The 22,803-nt window shown below is 47.7% G+C and overlaps 1 protein-coding gene and 1 long non-coding RNA gene across 2 annotated transcripts; both read left to right on the forward strand.

Moving 5' to 3' along the window:
* The first annotated feature begins 22 nt into the window (after positions 1–22).
* On the forward strand, positions 23–7,841 carry LOC129545500 (uncharacterized). Its single transcript, XR_008683718.2, has 3 exons — positions 23–478; positions 1,076–1,224; positions 3,875–7,841. It is a non-coding gene; the product is annotated as an uncharacterized LOC129545500 (long non-coding RNA).
* A 404-nt stretch (positions 7,842–8,245) lies between these two features.
* On the forward strand, positions 8,246–9,643 carry NUPR1 (nuclear protein 1, transcriptional regulator). The gene is made up of 3 exons (XM_055409792.2): positions 8,246–8,460; positions 8,882–9,031; positions 9,353–9,643. Exons 1-2 carry the CDS (start codon positions 8,349–8,351, stop codon positions 9,016–9,018), a joined length of 249 nt encoding a protein of 82 aa, XP_055265767.1. The 5' UTR covers positions 8,246–8,348; the 3' UTR covers positions 9,019–9,031; positions 9,353–9,643.
* The last annotated feature ends 13,160 nt before the right edge of the window (positions 9,644–22,803 follow it).

A 22,803-nucleotide genomic window follows, 5' to 3' on the forward strand; every position in this document is an offset into this window, starting at 1 on the left:
CAATAATACTTTTTTTTTAAAGCGAGAAGATTGTTGATTGAAGGGAGAGCAGTGGGCGTATGAGAATTCTCTGGACTTTATGCCTCAATTTTTCTGGAAACGTAAAACTGCTGGAAAAATTAAGTTTATTTTTTAATTTTAAAAAATAAATAGAAACAAGCATGCCTGTAGACCCAGAAATCATGCTTTTAGGGGATCTTTCCAGGAATGTACTACAGTTCTGGGAGCAAGTATTTATGATGGTTTACATCCTAGTATCTTTTCTCACATGTTCGTGCGTGCTAAGTGGCTTCAGTCGTGTCCGACTCTTTGCGACCCTATGGACTGTAGCCTGCCAGACTCCTCTGTCCATGGGATGCTCCAAGCAAGAATACTGGAGTGGGTTGCCATGCCCTCCTCCAGGGGATCTTCCCCACCGAGGGACTGAACCCGCGGGTACTTGCATTGGCAGGCAGATTGTTTCCCACTGAACTACCTGGTAAGCCCTTCTGAGAAAGCTACAGTGTGGCAGAGAAATCTGGGACTTCCTTGTCTGTCCTTCTTCATCTAACACATCTGAAATGCTTTCCCAAAAAAGCCTTGAAAAGTCACAGCAATCTTCACTGAAGGTCACTTGAGGGCACATGGAGAGAGTTACACAGAGTACTTTCCTTTAACTAATCCTTTTACTAATTCCTCCCTTGGCAGAGTTACACTGCTGAAGGCCATGCTCTCATCTGTCTCTCCTGTTTGCTTTCTCCTGCTTGAGGACTGGCTTTTTACATGAGGGCTTCAGGCACTTTCTATGTTAAAAAAAAAAAAAAACCCCTACAGTCACTCAGCTTGACCCTGTTCACACCCACTCCTCACCCTTTTGAGCAAAACAAAAAGTTTTCTCTTCACCTTGACCTCCTTGGCCTGCAGGTGGGAGATACTGTAACCGTTGTATTCACTTTTAATGGTAATTTTCCTTGACACAGACAAAAAGCCATATCTTGACCAGAAGGTGGCATAGTATGCGTGGAATTGAGTAAAGGAAAGGGATGAATTAAACTGACCCTTAAAATTTTCCTTCTCTCCCCTCCTTCTAAAACAGGTAACTTTGCGACCCTATGGACTGTTGCCCACCAGGCTCCTCATACACTGTGAAAAAGTCAAATGTTGCCGAGATCTAAGCATCTGTAATGGAGGAAGTAAAAGTTCTCCAGAATCCCAGTTGAGGATATAACCTCTACGAAGAGTTTGGTACACAACCCCATTGCTCACTCCCCTTTTTTTCAATAATTAAAATAATTTTTATTATAGAAATAGGATTATAGACATGCTTGGGCAGCAATCCCTTGAACCCAAGCTTGCCCTGGGGTGTGAGAGTGGGAGGTAGGGACGGAGGGGAGGGTCTCCCTCGGGTATCTAGCTCTGGACTGGCACCCAGTGGTGGGAGGGGCAGTTCAGTTCAGTTACTCAGTGTGTCCAACTCAGGCTTCCCTGTCCATCACCAACTCCCAGAGCTTGCTCAAACTCATGTCCATTGAGTCAGTGATGCCATCCAACCATCTCATCCTCTGTCGTCCCCTTCTCCTCCTGCCCTCAATCTTTCTCAGCATCAGGGTCTTTTCTAGTGAGTCAGTTCTTCTCATCAGGTGGCCGAAGTATTGGAGCTTTAGCTTCAGCATCAGTCCTTGCAATGAATATTCAGGACTGATTTCCTTTAGGATGAACTGGTTAGATCTCCTTGCAGTCCAAGAGACTCTCAAGAGTCTTCTCTGGTCAGAGGGGCATTAGGTTGCAAATATTTTCTCCCATTCTGAGGGTTGTCTTTACATTTTGTTTATAGTTTTCTTTGCTGTGCTTAAACTTTTAAGTTTAATTAGGTCCCATTTGTTTTTATTTTCATTACTCTAGGAGGTGGATCGAAAAAGATCTCACTGCCATTTACATCATAGAGTGTCCTATCTTTTCCTCTAAGAGTTTTATGGTATCCTGTCTTTCACTTTGCTCTTTAATCTATTTTGAGTTTATTTTTATGTATGGTATTAGGGAATGTTCTGATTTCATTTGTTTACATTTAGTTATCCAGTTTAAAAAGACACTTTAAGCAACAAGGTTTGGAAAATCTTTTTTTTAATTATTTATTATTAATAAATTATTTTAATTATTAATTATTTATTTTGGCTGCACAGGGTCTTCCTTGCTACGTGTAGCCTTTCTCTAGTTTTTTGCACAGGCTTTATACAGGCCTAATTGTGCCCCTTAGCATGTGGGATCTTCCCAAACCAGGCATTGAACCCATGTCCCCTGCATTGTCAGGCAGATTCTTAACAACTGGACTACCAGGGAAGTTCCTAGAAAATCTTAATGTCTACACCTGGGTAAGCATGAGTCATGTATGTTTTCTTTTCTCTATCTCAGAAAATTGTATACATGCTGAATCATCTTGTACTTGTCGATAGACTTAGAGAGACAGGCAGTATAAAAAAAATAACCCTGAACTGGAAGACAGGAGACTATTGTTTCCTAAATCCAGGAGTAGAATTTCCTTGTACTCCAACTCCTTTGGTTAACTAAATACACTACACCTTCTCCCCTTTCACCTTCCTGGGACCCTGTTTCACAGCCTCCTGGTCTGACTTCTCCTCATCCTTTCCGGGTCCACTAACACATGACCTTCTCTGGGAGTTACCAGTCTGGATGAGGTCCAGCTTGCAGTTTGAATTCGTTTTTCTCACATTACTTATCACACTGTCTGGTAACAGTCTACAAACCCACTGAATGTGGGTACCATGTTCCACTTCCTTTTATATCCCAGCACCAAGCAAGTAACTTGCATACAGTTTGTGTTTTTAATATTTATTTATTTGGGTGTGCTGAGTCTTAAATGTGGCACTCAGGATCTTCAATCTTCATTGACATTCAAGATCTTTAGTTGCAACATATGAACTCTTAGTTGCAGCATTTGGTATCTATATCTCGTTCCCTGACCAGGGATCAAACCCCAGGCCCCCTGCACTGGGAGCGTGAAGTCTTAGCCACTAGACCACCAGGGAAGTCCCTGGCCTATGGTTAATACCGTAACGTCTGTAGAGCAGAGAATCTCAGTCACTCTGGTCCATACTTCCTCATTTGCTAAATGGGGTTGGGTTTGCTGATCTCTAGGGAGACTTCCAGTAATAGAATTTCTTATTCTAGAGTGTTCTACTATGGTTTTATCTGGTCATGTATCGTCTTTACTTACCAAGAGAAATGTCACACTTGTATTATGCTGAAATGAAATGCTCATTATCTATATTATTTCAATAGATGTACTGCAAAAATTTGAATTATAGTATACATGATGTTCTGTTAACCTAATGTTTTCATTTAACTGATTTATGGACAGCTTTCTCATCAAGGCTAGCAATGTAGCTTATTCTTTTTAATGGCTACAGAATATTTCACCAAAGGATGTTGATCAATCACCTACTGATGAACACTTAAGTTGTTTCCAGTTTTTCACAACTACAAATGAGGTTGGGGGTATTTCTGTAGGAGATTTCTCAGGGAGTATGTGTATTTAACAGTCTTATCAATACTGCATCCATTGGCACTTCCCTGGCAGTCCAGTGGTTGGGACTCTGTGTTTCCAATGCAGGGAGCTCGGGTTCAAACCCTGATTGGGGAGCTAAGGTCCTGCATGTTTGAAGCCAAAATATATATTTATTGAACACTTAACTATGTTCTTTACCTTGGAAGAAAAGCTATGACCAACCTAGACAGCATATTAAAAAGCAGAGACATTACTTTACCAGCAAATGTCCATCTAGTCAAGGCTATGGTTTTTCCAGTAGTCGTGTGTGGATGCGAGAGTTGGACCATAAAGAAAGCTGAGTGCCAAAGAACTGATGCTTTTGAATTGCAGTGTTGGAGAAGACTCTTGAGAGTCCCTTGGACTGCAAGGAGGTCCAACCAGCCCATCCTAAAGAAAATCAGTCCTGAATATTCATTGGGAGGACTGATGCTGAAGTTGAAACTCCAATACCTGGCCGCCTGATGCAAAGAACTAACTCACTGGAAAAGACCCTGATTCTGGGAAAGATTGAAAGCAGGAGGAGAAGGAGACAACAGAGAATGAGATGGTTGGATGGCATCACTGACTCAATAGACATGAGTTTGAGCAAGCTCTGGGAGTTGGTGATGGACAGGGAAGCCTGGTGAGCTACAGTTCAAGGGGTCGCAAAGAGCTGGACATGACTGAGCAACTGAACTGAACTGAATGTTCTTTACCATCTGAGCCACCTAGGTATTGTACTAAGTTTTTATAGAAATTGGTCTTTTAATCCTCCCAACAATCCTCCCAGGTAGGTATTATGCTATTCTCAATCTGATCTTACAAATGAGGAAACTGAAGAATAGAGAGGTTAAGTAATTTGTCTAAGGGCAACTTACCCAATTGTCTAAGGGTACAATTGGTATTAATAGAACCATGCTTTGAACCCAGGCAGTTTCCCTGCAGAGCCTACACTTTTAACTGCTAACTAAACTTGTGGGGCTGAAGGTCCAATACTTTGGCCACCTGATGCAAAGAGCCAACTCATTGGAAAAGACTCTGATACTGGGAAAGACTGAGGGCAAGAGGAGAAGGGGGCAACAAAGGATGAGATGGTTGGACAGTGCCACTGACTCAGTGGACATGAATTTGAGCAAACTCCAGGAGATGGAGGACAGTGAAGCCTGGCGTGCTGCAGTCCATGGGATCGCAAAAAAGTCAGACACAGCTGAGCGACTGAACAACAGCAAAAAAACTAGTGGGGACAAAATCATGGAGAAGTAAACAAAGATAGTTTTGATTAGTAATAATTGAATGCCATGGAGAAAGCAAAACGAAAAGGTAATGTACTGAGAGGTTGTGTGGTATTATGGATAGAAGTGTGCACTGATTTGCTGAAGACCCACCTTCCCCAGAGGGCGCCAGACTTCCAGAGGGCGCAGTGTGTCATCTGTTTGGGAGGAAGGAGGAAACCCTGACAGCTGCCTCCATACACACGGCTGTCACATTTTTGCCAGTGTTTGGTCAGCTGTGCTGACTTAGAACGAGGCCCAGAACTAGGGTCAGACAAACGGTGGGAGGAACCCGTCACCACTCATCAGTCCTGTGACCTTGAGCAGGTCGCTCTGTGAGTCTCGGTTTTCCTTCTTTGAGTGTTAGTCACTCAGTGGTGCCCGACTCTTTGTGACCCCGTGGACTGTAGGCCACCAGGCTCCTCTGTCCATGGAATTCTCCAGGCAAGAATACTGGAGCGGGTTGCCATTTCCTTCTCCAGGGGATCTTCCCAAGCCGGGGATCAAACACGGCTTTCCCACACTGCAGGCAGACTCTTTACCCACTGAGCCACCAGGGAAGCCCTTCCTTCTTTGAAGAGACTGGAGGAAATAGCAGTGCACCACGCGCGTGTCTGGAGGAAGCCCTCTGGCACATCAGGCCCTGTTGCCTTCTCCCTTGAGTGATGAGCCGACTGAAGCTCAGAGAGGGTTCAACATCTCCGAGCAGCTAGCCAGCGGGCTGGCGGCAGAAGTGAATGAGTGAAAGATCGCCCCCTAGAGGCAGCTCGGGAATTTGTGAACATGTTGGTAGTCACGATGACCTCGGATTGGAGCAAAACAGTTCATCCTGCCCAGAATTGTCCCACATCCCGCACGACGTCTAACTATTCTGCTAGATATTCATGAAGGTATTAAAAATAAGACTTTGGAGACGGAAATGGCAGCCCACTCCAGTATTCTTGCCTGGAGAATCCCATGGACTGACGAGCCTGGCGGGCTACAGTCCATAGGGTTGCAAAAAGAGTCAGACATGACTGAGCAACTAACACACAGACACACATACACTTCTGATCTCATGAGATAACCTAATAAATGAGTCTTTAAAAAAATAAAAATAAAACTTATTTTAATGACCCGAGCCTAGAACCTACCCAAGCCTAGAGCCTATCCCATCTTGTGTTATGCTTCTTGCTGTTCAGTCGCTAAGTTGTATTGATTCTTTGTGACCCCATGAACTGTAGCCTGCCAGGATCCTCTGCCCATAGGGTTCTCCAGGCAAGAATACTGGAGTGGGTAGCCATCCCCTTCTCCAGGGGATCTTCCCAGATCAGAGATCAAACCCTTGTCTCCTGCACTGGCAGGTGGATTCTTTATCACTGAGCTACCAGGCTCCTCTGTCCATGGGATTCTCCAGGCAAGAATACTGGAGAGGGTTGCCATTTCCTTCTCCCATGTTTGTTTAAGTTACGGTTAAATTCCTCTTTCTCTTATCATCTGGTCTGTTATTATGATCCCCGGGAAACCAGAAGCTAAATCTAATTCTGGCTCAGGCCAGGGAGAAACGCAAGCAAGAGTGTCCCTTCTTGTTCAACAGAGAACGATACTGGGTTATTATAAGGCTCGGGGGAAGACCGAAGTTTTGGTAATATTGAAATGGAGCAGTGTTTCAGTCAGCTCACAGCAAAGTGGGAATGTGAGCAGGGAATTAACACCTAACACCTATCCTGGACTGAGACCACGGAGCTAAAAACAAAGAAAAATATTAATGGTGCAGTCTGCTTCCTTCACTGTCCGTAATGCTCAAGCCTCAGCTAAAGCAACTCAGGGTGTGGCCCCTCTGGGTCAACGGACCCACAGGGTCAGATCTTTCAGGCAAGAGTGGAAAATTCCACTTTCCCCCGTGTCTTATCTGATCCCCTTCCTTGAATTCATATTAAATTAGCCCAAACATCTGTTTACTTCACAATGGTCTCTACCTCAGTATATCCATGGTTTGAAATATACATTATTTTATTTCTTTATTTTTCAGTAAAGATTTTTTTCTTTTTTCATTTTTGGCCATGCTGAATCTTCGTTGCTGTGCAGCCTGCTCTCTGGTTGCGGCTCACGGGCTTCTCATTGTGGTGGCTTCTCTTGTTGCAGAGCATGGGCTCTAGAGCACAGACTCAGTAACGGCGATCGGGCTTAGTTGCTCTGTGGCACGTGGAATCTTCCCGAATCAGGGGTGGAACCTGTGTCTCCTTCATTGGCAGGTGGACTCTTTACCACTGAGTCACCAGGGAAGCCCGTGTATAATTTTATTTTAAATTGATTTCCTTTTATGTGTCTTTTACGCTTCAGGGAGGGCATTTGATCCAATTGTTTGGAGACCATGTGATCAATTCATACAGTGCAGTTTACACTGTAGCAACTACTTTGCCATCGATTATCTCATTTGCTCTTCTCCCCTACTCTAGGTTCTGCTAGTCCTAAAGAACCCACCTCCCAATTCAGGAGGCATGGGTTCGATCTCTGGGTCAGGAAGATCCCCTGGAGGAGGGCATGGCAACTCACTCCAGTATTCTTGCCTGGAGAATCCCCTGGACAGAGAAGCCTGGTGGGCTACAGTCCATAGGGTTGCAGAGAGTCAGACACAACTGAAGCGACTTGGCACAAATGCCAACTCTATGAGGCAGATACAGTTACTACCACCCTCAGTTTACAGAAGAGAAAACGGAGGCTCGGAGAGGTAAACTGACTTGTCCAGGGTCATACAGGAAGTAGTGGATCAAGGGTTTAAATCCAAGGCATCTGGCTCCAGAATCGGCTTAACCGTTCTGCTAGTCTCCCTGTCAGGAAAAGGAGATTACCTAGGGACCCCCAGTTCAGGATGTTAAGGGGGGTTTCCAGGATATTTTTTTATATTAAAAAAAAAAAGGAGGGTTGGGTGTGATCAGTGTGAGGATCAATGACATAACACATGGTGGGTTGTACCCTCTCCTGGATCATTCTTTACTCCATGTTCTGCCACCAGGGTCCTGAATCTGAGCCAGAAGTGGGTGGGGTGGGGCTCAGCTGTTTGACCATGACCCCCAGCCCAGGATGAGCACGTGGCAGAGGGTTGAGGGCAGGAGATGGATAAGGAAGCAGTCAGGCAGGTGAGGCCCTCAGTTCCCTTCGGGCCTTGACCACAAGCACTATTTATCCCCAAACCCTGTCTCTTACCTCCTCCCCCCTGAGGAGCGGGGATCTCCTCCATGGAAAACTACCCATCTGGGCGAGCCTTGGTGAGAGAGGAGGCAAAGGGGGCTGGGACTCAAGGGACCAGCTCTTTCTCCCTACCCCCCCCTTCCCCCCCCCCCCCCCCCCCCCCCGCTCTCTCGTGACTGATGCTTACTGGGCTGGGTTCTGGGAAAAGGCCAGATTGCATCAGACCAGGCCTGAGGGGCTGGAGCCAGACTGGGCTGAGGAGGAGACGTGGCTTTATAAGTTGACGCCAGTGAACTGGGAGGTGTCAGCAAACCAGACACAAACAAAGCTTTAGAAGACGGGGGAGGGAGAGACAGACAGACAGAGACAGTCAGATAGACATTATGGCCACCTTCCCAAGAGCAGCCAGCCCGTCCAGGCAGCCCCCAGGCCCAGAGGATGAAGATGCCATCCTAGACGAGTACGACCTCTACAGCCTGGCTCATTCTTACCCAGGTAAGGCCTGGCCCAGCCACCTTCCAGGTCCTTCCATTTCCAATGCCCACCCTCACAAGCGGACCGAACCCCACCTCCCCAAACTAGGATCCCTCCTTGGGCTCCTGCCCACCCATCACCCTTCTCTAGCCTGTTTCCTTGACTCCGGGAGTCACCCCCTTCCCCGCAACCCCTCATCCAGTGAGCGCTGTCCTACTCAGCCTTGGGACCTCACACACTTCTAGAATATTGGAAATCATGAGGTGGGGGGACGTCCCTCAATCCACAGATGTGGAAGCAGGGACAAAGACTGCCCTAAATCTCTGTGGTGACGATCCCCGGCCTCCCGACTTTAACCCAAGCTCTTTCCACCCCTGCCCTCCGTACCCCTGAGCCTCACACCTCTGCCCACCTCACCACGGACTCTCGCCTCGTTTCCCAGGAGTGGGAGGCCGGAAAGGTCGCAGCAAGAGAGAAGCTGCCATCAACACCAACCGCCACAGCCCTGGTGGGCACGAGAGGAAGCTGGTGACCAAGCTTCAGAACACAGAGCGGAAAAAGCGAGGGGCACGGCCCTGAGACAGGACTGGAGGTAAGGAGTCAGGGGCCCCCAGCACCTGCAGACATCCCTCTGCCTGGACGGGACAGACCTGAATGTGCGAGGTTGGGAGGAGGGAGCCAAGAATTGTTGTCTCGACATAGAATAAAATGAGACACACGTTTGAGTTGCCTAGCGACCAGAGCAAAGGGAGAAACAGACCCTTTGCAAGTGGAGCAACATTTGATTTAGACAGGAAACCTGAGGCCCAGAAAGGGTAGGGTCTTTCTCTGGTGTCACAGAGCAAGTGAGCAGGAGAGGCAGAACTAGAACCCAGGCTTCTGGGTTTTTCACCAGCTGCTTTCCTTCCCCCAGATGAGACCAGAGGACGGACACCCACAGCAATGGAAATAGGATTGAGGAGGAACCAGCCCCAGGGGCGGAATCCAGGCTTGGTTGCCACACCCCACCCCCAGGATTTAACCCCACCTGACTGAGGCTCTAGGGGCACCATGGAGGAAGCACCCCCGGCCCCGGAGAAAGGACAAGATGGGAAGTAAGAGACAGAGAATAGACAGAGGCAGAGTCAAGAAGCTACCTCCCCCAAAAAAGAAGAAACCGGAGCTCCCAGGGTGATGGGGACAATAAACAAAGTGCAGCAGCTGCCGCCGGTCTGTGTGTTGTGTGTTTTTGTTCTCTCTCTTTGTGTGGCTTTTGGGTGCACACTTCTGCGTGCAAGTGTCTGCATTTGCATGAACCAATGAGAGCGTTTTGGAGAGTGTTTGTTTTGGGCTATGTGTCTGGGAGGGGTGTTTCTAATTTTGTACAGGCGTAGAGGTGAGCATTTTTTTTTTCTTTTTTTTTTGGTATCTATGTGTTTGGGTGCATTTGGTTCTGTGGTTTCTCATGAGGTGTACAAGAATTTCCTCTGTTTCTTTGAGATGCTGCCCATGAAACAAGCCCCCTCCTCAGCTCCTCTCCATTTTTGGAACAACAAACTTGTTGTTTACGTCGTCTTTGTATCAAACCACCTCTTGAAGTGAATGTTATTTATTGGTGCCGTCTACAAAATGGTGAAAAGTGGGATTTAAAACATTTAGGGACTTGTCCCAAGTTACTCAGGGCTCAAATTCAAGGATTCTTATTGTCCTCAGGTGTGAGGTAGGTCCCTTTGCCAAGGGGGCCAATAGGACAGTGTTCTGGTAAGTCAGGTGAGCAGGAAAATTCTTACCCAGTATTATCAGTCTTAGAGCCAGACTTCCAGAAAAAATGTGGAGTAAGAGGCATGCTGGGCACTGGTAGGGTATGTTGATTGAGAAAGAGACTCAGGCTGCTATAATGAAGACTCAAACAAAGCAGGATAGAAAGTTCTCTCTGTGTCACAAAGCAGTTCCAAGGGTTGGTACTCTGGGGTTAAAGTGGCAGCTGCATCATGTCAGGGATTTCAGTTACTTCTGGCTCATTTTTCAGCCACTCTTCAAACATGGCTACCAGTCTGCACTCCAACCTAGCTGCTTCAGTCCTGCCGTTTCATCTGCATTCACCTTATGTAAATAGAGTGGGAAAGGGACCGGTGGAGGCCACAATAATATATTTTTAAGGCCATAACCTAAAAGCAGAACACATTGCATCTGCTCAGAATTTAAACCTAAGACTACACCCAACTACAGGAGAGGTTGGGACATGTAGTATTTAACTACTTAGCCATGTGCTAGCCCAAACTGGGGGAGAGTTTTATTATTAAAAGAAGTAGGAGAGGGACTTCTCTGGTGGTCCAGTGGCTAAGACTCTGCGCTCCCAATGCAGGCAGCTTGGGTTCGATACCTGATCAGGAAACTAGATCCCACATGCTGCAACTAAGACATAAATAAATATTTTAAAAAAAAGAAGAAGAAGAAGAAGCAGGAGAGTGAATATTAGAAGAAACTAGCAAGCAAAAAGGGGTACAGGATGGAGAAAACCCCTCGGCTTGGCCCTGAGCACAGCCTTTTTCCTTTTCTCCTGTCCATGGCATATAAACCCTGGGTTGCAAAACTTGGAATCAATTGTTCTCAGGGACCCAAGAATATGAACAAAGGAATAAGGCAGCAGTTGGAGCAGAAACAGATGCACAGTAGATTAAGACCAACTTAAACCTTTAAGAACCTTTATCCATCAGGCTCCCTTGAGTTGCCTAATAACTCTCCTAGAATCTCTGACCTGAGAAGGACTTTAAAAGATATCTTTCCTGGTGGTCCAGTGGCTAAAACTCTGCACTCCCAGTGCAGGGGACCCAGGTTCAATCTCTGGTTGTGGAACTAGATCCCACTTGCCAAAACTAAAGGTCCCAAGTGCTATAATGAAGATTGAAGATCCTGTGTGCTGCAGCCAAATAAATTCCTTTTAAAAAGGCATCTAGTCCAACCTTGTCCCCAACTAGGGATAGAGCCAGGACCTCCTGCTTTGGAAGCACAGAGTCTACCACTGGCCTGCCAGGGAAGCCCCCAGAGTTATTCCTTAATGTGAGCTGAAATCTGACTCTCCTACCTGCCCCTTGAGCAAGCTTCTGTTTTCTGGTCCCTTCTGTCTGAGATGCTTTTATTCTCACTGATCCTGCAAGGCTCAGCTCTTCAAAGTCTTCTCCTATTTGCCCTCCACCACCTGACTCCTTGCCTCCAAGGCAAGCAAGGCTGTGCCCAGAATCTCGGTCATTTTGACATTTAGCTCCTTCAGTTTTCCCTTCAAACCCCTCTTTCCACGACAGATTATTTATTCATTCATTTAATACTTTTTGGATGCCTACCATATTACCAGGACCTGGTTGAAGGTACGCCCTGGGAGGAGGGACGAACAGGACCCTGGTAGGATTGGAACCGGGCCTTAGGGTCGGTGTCATTTCTTGGACTCGGGAGTCAAATGGCAGGAGCAGCACTAGGCAGTAGCTCTCTGCCTAGGATAGATCTGATGCATCAGCTTCAAGAAAGCATAGCAACAGCTCCCATTGGGATACTACTCTTGTGACACGTGTTTTACAGTTACTGTACCATTTAATCCTCACAATAACTCAGTAGGCATAGTATTATGTGCTCAGTTGCTTACACATGTTCAACTCTTTGCAATCCCGTGGACTGTACCCTACCAGGCTTCTCTGCCCATGGGATTTTCCAGGCAGGACTACTGTTGGGGGTTACCATTTCCTCCTCCAGGGGATCTTCCTGACCCAGGGATCAAACCTGCATCTCCTGTGTCTCCTGCATTGGCAGACAGTCTTTATCACTGAGCCACCTGGGAGCCAGGTAAAGTATTACCGATCCCATTTTACAGACCAGAAAACCAACGTTTCTGTAAAAGAGAAGTGACTTCATCAAAGTCACACAGGCACACCCTGCCGAAGCTGAGGCTTTTAAACCAGGTCTGTCTGATTCTCAAAGCCAGGTTTTTCTCTTTGTGAGGACATGCCTGAGAAGAACTGACCAGGAGGAATCCTAGATGCTAGGGAATTTCTGGTCAGTTACTTGGGTCTGAGCCTGTTTCCTTCCTCTGTCAATTGCTGAGATTATCCTGTCTTCTTTCAGCTTCAAAGGAGAAAAGAGGCTGGGAAGGGTTGTGTCTCACTGGGTGTGGTCACTCCCCGGATAATGGATCCTTTGATCCACACTTGCCAGGAGGCCCCACTCACGACCCCTCACATGACTCCTGGTCCTACCCTTCCCTGACACAGCCTCTGCTTGGGAGGTTCCAGGAACCAGATAATTCTTGGACTTATAGGATGTTCAGAGTTAAGGAGCCCCACTCTTTCTCCTTCGTTGAAGGGGGAATCAAGGCCTGGGGGGAGTGCAGGAGGGTGGGACTGGCTTAAACGCACAGGGGGACTGGGGATCCAGTCAGGACAAGAACCCTCCAGAACCTCCCTCTTCCCTTCCATTCCTTTCTTCATTTTCTCCTGCTTGTATGTAATACCTGTTTCCCCAGTTTCTTGGGTTCCTTCTGAGAACTGGAGAGTTGACTGACCTCTCTTTCTCCCTCAGAGGCTTATGAAAATTTCCAGGTAGGTTGCCACACTTCAAAGGATTCCCAGCTCCTTGGAGACAATCTGGAAAGACACTGTGGGGCTCTGTATTTGCTTGTCCTCGTCTGTCCACTCCTTTCTCAAAAGGCCAGCACTCAGACATATATATATATATATATATATATATTTTTTAAATTCAGGATCACCCAAAGTTGATTTTAAATGAGCACTTTAAAAAAAAAGTGGTTTTTTTTTTTTAATTTTTATTTTTGACCGTGCTGGGTCTTTGTTGCTGTGAGCAGCCTTTCTCTAGTTGTGGTACGTGGTCTTCTCATTGCAGTGGCTCCTCCTGCAGCGGAGCACAGGCTTTAGGGAGCAGGGGCTTCAGTAGTTGCTGAACTCATGCTTAGTTGCCCCACAGCATGTGGGATCTTCCTGGACTAGGGATTGAAACTGTGTCCGCTGCATTGACAGGCGGATTCCTAACCCCTGGACCACCAAGGAAGTTCCACTTTTAAAAATTTATTTTTAAAATTTATTTGGCTACGTTGGGTCTTAGTTGTGGCTTGTCTGATCTTTTTTAGTTGAGGCATGGGAGATCTAATTTCCTGACCAAGGCTGGAACACGGGCCCTCTGCATTGTGAATGTGGAGTCTTAACCACTGGACTGCCAGGGAAGTCCCTCAACTAGCATTTTTTAAAAGTGGGTCTATTAATAATAATAACAGTCCTAGTCCTAGATACTGTTGTTGATGAACTGTCTCAGGGTTTTCCCATCTTTACCTTTCACAGTTTTGTGATTTCTGCCTTATTGGGCATTCAAGCTACACCATTATTTACTAAGCATTTAAAAAATTACCTTCTTACTTTTTTACTCAAATATATTTAAAAGGAAACTACATAACTTTCAAAAATGGAAGCCCACAATCACTTGTCATAGAAAATAACTGTAAAAAGAAATCCCTAACCATAATTTTAAGTCCACCCATGTACTACCTATGACAACTTTGTGTATTGAGTCATAAGTGTCCATACTTGGGGGAAAAAATCAGTTGTTCACGAACCAGACACTGTGCCAGGAACTTTGCATACATGGGAGATGGCCTCATTATAATCACCCGGAAACTGAAGAAAATACTGATTCCTGGCTCCCTTTCCCAGAGATTCTGATTTCATTGGTCTGGAGTGCAGCTTGGGCACTGGGACTTTGAAAAGTAAGTCAGAAAGAGAAAAATAAATATGATCTACTAATGCATATATGTGGAATCTAGAAAAATGGTGCAGATGAACCTATTGGCAGGGCAGGAATAAATATGCAAACGTAGAGAATGAGCGTGTGGACACAGGTCGGGGGAAGGAGGAGGTGGGAAGAACTGAGAGTTTGGAACTGACATAAATACACTGCTGTGTGTAAAACCTAGCTAGTGGGGACCTGCTGTGTGGCACAGGGAGCTCAGCTGCATGCTGTGAGGACCTAGGTGGGTGTGATGAGGGTGGAGAGGGAGGTTCAAGATGGAGGGGATATATGTATACGGAGGGCCAATTCACTTTGTTGTACAGCAGAAACTAACAGAACATTGTAAAGCAACTCTACCCCAATTAAAAAAAATTAAGTGATTCAAACATGCAGTGAAGTTTGAGAACTGTGCTTACCAAAGATGATCACAGCAAGATCCCACCCCACAAGCTCTCCTGACAGAGCAGCCTTGATGCTCCCTCCATCAACTGGGGGATATGGGACTCTTTTCCTCCCCAACATGCAAGAACCTCTGTGACCGCCATGACTGATAGACCATGGCGGAAGTGGTATTTCCTGAAACACCAAGTGCTTGTACCTTGTTGTTGGCGGTTCTTGGGCCCCAGCCACCCTGTTGTGAGGAAGTTCAAGATAGCCCATGTGAAAGTCAACATAGAAAGGTCACGTGTTATTGGTGGTCTGACTTCTGGGGCGGCGAAAGTCCCAGCTGAAAGCCATCTCCAGCCTCCAGACATGTGAGTGAAGGGAGCCTACAGAGGGTAGGGTCATCTTCAGCAACTGAATCTTTAGATGAGGCCTGAGATATAGTGCTGTAGAGATAAGCCACCTCCAACTCCTGAGCCGCAGAATATCTGGGTGCATAACCAAATAACTGTTTCATACCATTATGTTTGGGGATAGTTTGTTGTTAGACCAGCCTTACTTAGAGTTTCCCCAGATCCATTCCAGATCCTGCCTGCAAACTTGGCTGTGACCTGGGACAAGTTATTATTTACCCCGTATCTTAATTTCCTTGACGGTAAACATTCACCTCCCAGAATGGTGTGTTGTGTTTTTGTTTGTTTGTTTGATTGATTTTTGGCCAAGCCTTGAGGGTTTTGGGATCCTAGTTCCTCAACCAGGGATGGAACCCGTGGCCCCTGCAGTGGAAGCATGAAGTCTTAACTACTGGATCACCAGGAAGTCACCAGAATGGTGCTTTTATCATTGTTTTTTCTTTTGCTGCTTGAGGGGCCTTAGTTCCCTGACCAGGGACTGAACACTGGCCCTCAGCAACAGAAGCAGTGAAAGCATGGAGTCCTAACCACTGGACCACCCAGAGAACACCCACCTCCTGAAATGGTTTCAGGATGCAAGGAAACTGTTTTTCAAGCACTTCACAGGGTACCCAAAAAAGATCTTAAGAAGGCAGCAGAGTGACAGCTGACGCATGGGCTCTGGGCCCAGACTGTGGGTTCAAGTCCCAGCTTTCTCACCATCTCTGTCTGACCTTGTTCCAGTTATTTGACCTTTCTATGCCTCCATTTCCCCATACAGGAAGTAATAGTGCCAATAACATTCAACGTAGCATTATGGCTGTGACTGGGTTAATGTAAAATACATGGTAAACATCATGTGAGTGAGCTATTGAAACAAGGGTACAGCCAACATAGTTCAGGTGCGCAAGAAATGAGATCTGTCTGTTGTTTAACTGAATTGATATTTCCTGTTCCTTTTCTGCCAGTGGCAGGTGTTTGAAGGGGTCAGTTTGTCATCTTTTCCACTCCTTTTCCCAGGGCTCCCCCGGAGCAGGGTTGAGAAGCAGCATGAATCCTCTTGGCCTTGACATCCCCTGGGTACATTGGAATCTGCCAAGACGTCCCCCTTTCTGCCTTCCTGTCCTTTCTGTCTGTTCTTTACTATCAGCCACACAGCACCTGCTCTTGTCTGTGTTCTCTGGGCCACCTCCCACAGCCTTTGTGTCACACTGGGGTGCAGGGGCACTGCTGGGGTCTGTCCACCTGAAAAACGGGGTACAGTTCCTTCCGTACCTCAGATCTCACCAAACTCTTCAGAACAGTCAGGTTAGAGGAATCCTTTCTCAAGGACATGTCTTTTCTAAGATTTCCCTCTGTCCTTTCCAAATTGCCTCCTTCTTCCTTAACTTGGGGAGTATTTTATTTTATTTTTGGCTGTGTTGGGTCTTCACTGTGGCACACAGGGCTCTCTGGCTACAGCACGTGGGCTTATTTGCCCCGTGGCATAGCAGATCTTAATTCCCAGACCAGGGATCGAACCCATATCCCCTGCATTGGAAGGTGAGTTCTTAATCACTGGACTACCAGGGAAGTATTTTAATATTTGCCCACTCCCCACCCCATCCACCCTGCTCTTGTGTCCTCATGATTTTCTGTGCCTTGAGTCCCCTGTGTTAGTCATTCAGTCATGCCTGACTCTTTGCAACCCCATGGACTGCAGCCCGCAAGGCTCCTCTGTCCGTGGGATTCTCCAGGGAAAAAGAGTGGATTGTCATTCTCTTCTCCAGGAGATCTTCCCGATCCAGGGATCAAACCCGGGTCTCCTGCATTGCAGGCAGATTCTTTACCATCTGAGCCACCAGGGTTCCACCAGGAGTCCCCTAAGGCTGTTGAAGTAAAAAGAAAACTTCAATGACATCCCTTCCCTGTAGCCATGAAAGTCCATACTGATTAAACAGTGATGGGATGAGCATAAAAATAAGAGGAAGAAAACTCCACCTGGGTTTGTAGAAAAAAAATGCCTACAATCTCAGTGACTTTTATTATCATACGAAATATTTACCAAAGCCCTGTGGGAGGGAAAAGACCTGGGTCATGGGTTCACCAACTGTCACGGGCTGAGCCAGGAGGAGACCAGGTGTGCTAACACCCACACCCAAGCTTTCTAGAGAGTTCTGCGGTCTTCAGGGAGTCCAGGGGGAACAAGCCAAGAAGCAAGAGCGCTTCACTCCCCCGAGGCCCTGCGCAAGCAGCCAGCCTGGACAGAGGAGACTGCTCCCCCGAGGCTGGACCAGGAATCCAGATCTCTGTCAACCAGAAGCACTTTTTTTCTTTGTCAAACAAGGTTCTTTTTGCTTCTCTGAGAACAAAAGCAGCTGATGCTGTGGAGGCACTATGGTGAAGAAACTGTCTGCCAATGCAGGACACCGGGAGACATGGATTTGATCCCTGGGTGGGGAAGATCCCCTGGAGGAGGGCACAGCAACCCACTCCAGTATTCTTGCCTGGAGAATTCCATGGACCGGAGAGCCTGGCAGGCTACAATCCATGGGGTCGCAAAGAGTCGGACATGACTGAGCACTGACTTACACACACCCACGCCGTGGAATTGGAAGATGACTCCTCACCTCTTGTTCTGTCCTCTTGACTGGACACATTCTCTTTCCAACTTTAGCAAAACACTGGAGTTATAAAATTAAGCACTTTGTGAAATGTTTGCACCAGTCCTGTGCAGTCTCGCCCTGTCATCTGTCTTTTGGAGAACAGTTGGGAGAGTTATTAACTGCTTAAGGAAAGAATTATTCCTTCAGCAGCTATTTCCTGAGCCAGGGAATATTCTAAAAGCTACAGATACAGTGGTCAATGAGCTCTTTCTTTTGGAACTTGTAGTGCGGGGCAGACAAACAAGAGAAAAAACACATGAATTTCAGTGTGGCTTGTCCCTGGTGGCTCAGACAGTAAAGAATTCACCTGCAAAGCAGGAGACCCAGGTTTGATCCCTCGGTTGGGAAGACCCCCTGGTGAAGGGAATGGTCCACTCCAGTATTCCTGCCTGAAGAATTCCAAGGAGAGAGGAGCCTGGCGGGCTATAATCCAAGGGCTAGCCACAAAGAGTCAGCAACTGACCAACTAACACTTTCATTTCTGTGCAATTTAAAATATCTTGGGTGTTCCCTGGTGCCTCAGTGGTAGAGAATCTGCTTTCCATTGCAGGAGACACAGGTTTGATCTCTGACTCAGCAAAATCTCACATGCCTCAGAGCAACTAAGCCCATGTGCCACAACTTTTGAACCTGTGCTCTAGAGCCTGGGAGCTGCAACTACTGAACCCTGGTGTGGGACTTCCATCGTGATCCAGTAGTTAATACTCTCTGCTTGGGTGTGACATTCTAGGACCTCAAACACCTGCCCCTTGGCATCAGAGTCCTCTGGTTCCTCTGATTCAGAGCTGGTACCTGGCACTAAGTAGGTGCACAATTTCTGTAATATTCATGAATCAACGCATCAGACATAGTCTTGATTAGGTGCCTCCCTGGTGGTCCAGTGATTGAGAATCCACCTGCTAATGCAGGGACCATGGGTGCTATCCTCAGCCTGGGAAGATCCCACATGCTGTGGGGCAACTAAGCTTGCATGCCACAACCATTGAGCCCAGATGCCTAGAGCCTGTGCTTCGAGACAAGAGAAACCACCGCAATGAGAAGCCCTCATATCGCAACTAGAGAGTAGCTCCTGCTCACCACAACTAGAGAAAGCCCGAGAACAGCAACAAAGACCCAGTGCAGCCAAAAATAAATTTATATTGATATATTTATAAACTGTGAGCGTGCCCCATTTCTGGGAAGTGAACTGTCCACTCACCAAGGGGCTCCACGTGCAGCGCTCAAGATTAAGTAACAGACACAGCAGTCAGGGGTGGGAGAGACCTCATGGCAACTGCCAGGCGAGGGGCCCCGGGGTTGGCATGGGGCCCAGGGTCGGCCTCAGAGGGTAGGGCTGCTGGAGGACCTGGTGTCGGCCCAGGGCCCGCTGTCTCTCTCTAGCAGGGCCTGGCCTAAGGCTCAGCCCAGAGTCAGTCTTCATTCCAAGTTCTTTCCATAGGGAGGCTTGATGAAACCTCACCCAAGCTAGGAAGTGGTTCCCAACCAGTGGTGCTCAGATCCAAGTCTGTCCACACTGTGGCCCAGGGCCTGCTTGGCTGGCTGTCTCCCAGAGACCTCTGCTTCAGGCCCAGACTATGCTCCAGAGAGACACGTCTCTGGTTACCAGGCTCCTTTGGCCTGGGCACCCCCATTTGCACTCCAAACTTCCCAAGCTCTAACTGCAGCCTCTTCTGTTCCTTCCTTACTCACTTTCTCATTTTTAAATATTTAATTTTATTGATTTGTTTTTGGCTGTGTGCTGGGTCTCCGTTACTGGACAGGCTTTTCTCTAGTTGCAGCGAGCAGGGACTACTCTTGGCTGCGGTTGCAGGCTTATGGTCGCGGTGGCTTTTCTAGCTGTGCAGCACGGACTCTACGTGCCTGGGCTTCGGTAGTTGCGGCACGTGGGCTCAATAGTTGCGGTTCCCAGGCTCAGGAGCACAGGCTCAGCAGTCGCGGTGCCCAGATTCAGCTGCTTCAAGACATGTGGGATCTTCCCAGACCAGGGATCAAACCTATGTCTCCTGCACTGGCAGGCGAACTCCTTAACCACTGAGCCACCAGGGAAGCCCTCTTTCTTACTCTCTTCTTGCAACTCTTTAGCCTTTCTTTGCCCATTGATAACAACCCTCCCAGAGTATTTATTAATGACAACTAGTGTTTCCTAAGAGCTTGTGGAGCAGGCCTTATACGACTATTAAGAGCTAAAACCTACAGCTTTACTATGTGCCAATCCCCGTTCTAAGCACTTTACAAACAATAGCTCATTGAATCCTCTAAATAGTCTTATGAGTTTGGATTATTTTCCTCATTTTGTTTTCCTTTGGGCTGCACTGGGTCTTTGTTGTGGTGCGGGCTATTTCTAGTTGCCACGTGGCCTTCGCCTGAGGCTGAGCAAGGGCTTCTCCCGGCAGTGGGCGGGCTTCTCTTGGGGAGCAGAGGCTCTGGAGCTTGTGGCTCAGTAGCAGTGGAGCTCATGCTTCTCTAGTTGCCCCGATACATGTGGGATCTCAGTTTCCTAAGCAGGAATTGAACCCATGTCCCCTGCATTGGAAGGCAGATTCTTAACCCCTGGACCACCAGCAAAGTCCCCTTTCCTCATGTTATAGATGATGAACCTAGGCACAGAGAGATTACATAAGTTGCTTAAGATCACACAGCTACTAAGCAGGAGTGCCAGGCATTTATGTGTATAGTCGTTACTGCTGTCCCAGCTTGCTGGCAGGAGTAGCATCCCCACTTGGTAGAGGAACCAAGCACAGGGAGATTTCCTGGCCATGTCCAAGGTCACCCTGGAAACTCTTGGAGCTGCAAAAGGTCTGTCTGACTCCCCAGTGGAGTCATAAGCCTTGAAACCCTCTACCTTCCTAATTTTGCCTTCTCGTTTGGGCTGAGAGGTGGGCAGGGCTGGGATGGTGGGCCTCGTGTTCCCGATGGGGAAACTGAAGCCCAGCATGTTTGGGCAGAGTGGAGTGGGGACTTGCGTTGGGACTTTTCACCCCCAGGCTGGTGTTTTTTCTCTGCAGCCCTGACTCCTGGGTTTCAAACTCTTCCTTCCTGGCACTCAGCAGAGTTGGCTTTCCCACTTTCTCAGATTCCGCGAAGCGCAATCTTCCTGCCCCTGCATTCATGTGTCATTCTCATAGGATGCCCAGCGATGAATGTTTTGTGGATGGCGAGGTGGCCCCTGTACCCACTTTCTCTCAGCTCTCCCCACGTGCCTGCTGTGACCTAGAGAGTGCCCCCCTATGGGAGAAAAAAAGGAGAGACTGAGGCTGAGAAGCCTTTTTTTCTTGCTAGACTTCCCCCGCCCCACCCCCAGGGTCGGTTGTCCCATAAGAGATGCACCCAAGGTGGGGGGAGGGGGGCATGGCACTCAAGCCACCTCACTGCTGCCTTGAGCACAGGGCAGGATGCTGCGACCCCAGCTGTGTCCAGCTCTTTGCGACCCCATGGACTGTAGCCCGCCAGGCTCCTCTGTCTGTGGGATTATCCTGGCCAGAATACTGGATTGGGTTGCCATTTCGTCCTCCAGAGGATCTTCCCGACCCACGGATCAAACCACGTCCCCTGTGTCTCCTGCACTGGCAGGCAAGTTCTTTTACCCCTGAGACACTGCAGAGGAAACCATAGATGTGGCGAGGAGCAAGGCGCACGCGTACAAGGAGTGCGATGATCAGGGCTGGGATGTAGGACGTTAGTCACCTCTCCTCTCGCGAGAGTTGATGGGTGCTGTGCCTAGCCTCTGGGTCTTGTCACTTGTGTTTTGGAGACAGCAGTGTGACCCCAGCTCCAACCTGGCCTCACCTCCCCACTCAGTCTTTCTGCCTTCACTGAAGGCCATCTTGGTTTCACCACGGGGTTAGTTCCAAATCTTGAAGCTGACATCATGGGGCCCAGGGATTCCCCTGGCCAGCCCAGGCTGAAAACGAGGGACTTGAGTTCCAGTCTTCATTCTGCCACTGATCTGCTCTGTAACCTTGAACAAGACTTCCCCGCCCTGATTCTGTCCTGATGTCACATCTGAGGCTTCTAACTTCTGCTTCCTGAACTCAGGATTCCCATGCAACCCCATGGAGTGCCCCACATGGTCAGAGCTGTAACAGGACTTGGAAAATAATCAGAAAAATTGGTGGATGGTTCCTTTCTCTCTCTCTGTTTTTTAATCATCTGGGTTTTAATTTCTCCACGTAATCATAGTGGCAGCATTTGAAAATCGTTATCACTTTTCAATGAGGAAACTGAGGTCCAGAGCAGGCTAGTGACTCACCTGAGGCCACCAGGAGGGTCAGCTGCACACCAGAGTCTAGAGCTCTTCCCAGCAGTTGTTAGCCCTCACCACATCCCTTCCATTTCCTGCTGGCCCCAGCCCAAGCCTCAGCCCACCAGCCAAGATCCACTTGTGGAAGCTGAGGCCCAGGTGGTAGACGCAGGCCCATCCTTCAAGGATGTGGGCAGAGGCTAGCACGGCCTTCACTGGCCCTCTGGCTTTTTGCCAAGGATCTACTAAGATCTCTCCCAGGGCCAGTGCCCAGCAGCCCAGGTGACTCCTCACCCGCTCAGCACCTGGCTGAAGCCTTGGCCAGACTGGGAGAAAGCTGGCTGTGAGACCTCAGGGCTTTGCTGGTCCCAGACCTTCTGTTTCATTCTGGCAGTTTACAGCTCACTAGCCATAAGCAAAACCTGGATTAGACACTTGTTGGCAGAAGACAAATTGGTTCAATGATTTGAGAACCTCCTCTTGTTAGCTACTGAGGATGCATCAGTGCATAAAACAGGCAAAAATTCCCATCCTTGTGGAACACATATTCTAGTGCCTAGAGACAGAACAAATAAAAAAAAGAGAGAGAGAAAATGTTCAATATCTAAAAACATTTGATATCTAAAGTACTATGCCAAAAAATAGTACAGGGAAGGGAATAGAGAGTTCCAGGTGCAGGGTCACTTTTTATCAGGGTAGTTAGTGAAGATCTTATTTGTGAAGGAGATATTTGAGCACAGTAGTAACGAGACAGTGAGCTTTGCACACATGAAGCAGAAGAGCAAGTGCAAAGGCCCTGAGGCAGGATGTTCTAAGAGCCAGGAGGAGGCCAGTATGGCTGGAGAGGTATGAGTGAGGATAGAGTGAGCAAGATAAAGAAATGCGATATATCCACCAGAGGCAAGATTCACAGCAGGAAGGGATGAGCCATTCAGGGTAG

Source organism: Moschus berezovskii, chromosome 27, assembly GCF_049115385.1.
Source record: "Moschus berezovskii isolate FMDL1 chromosome 27, NW_MosBer_1.0, whole genome shotgun sequence".
Lineage (NCBI taxonomy): Eukaryota > Metazoa > Chordata > Mammalia > Artiodactyla > Moschidae > Moschus > Moschus berezovskii.

Coding starts and splice junctions, on each gene's coding strand:
- NUPR1 (XM_055409792.2), top strand. CDS start 8,349: ATGGCCACCTTCCCAAGAGCAGCCAGCCCGTCCAGGCAGCCCCCAGGC. Junction 8,461..8,881: donor CCTGGCTCATTCTTACCCAG/GTAAGGCCTGGC, acceptor CTCGTTTCCCAG/GAGTGGGAGGCCGGAAAGGT.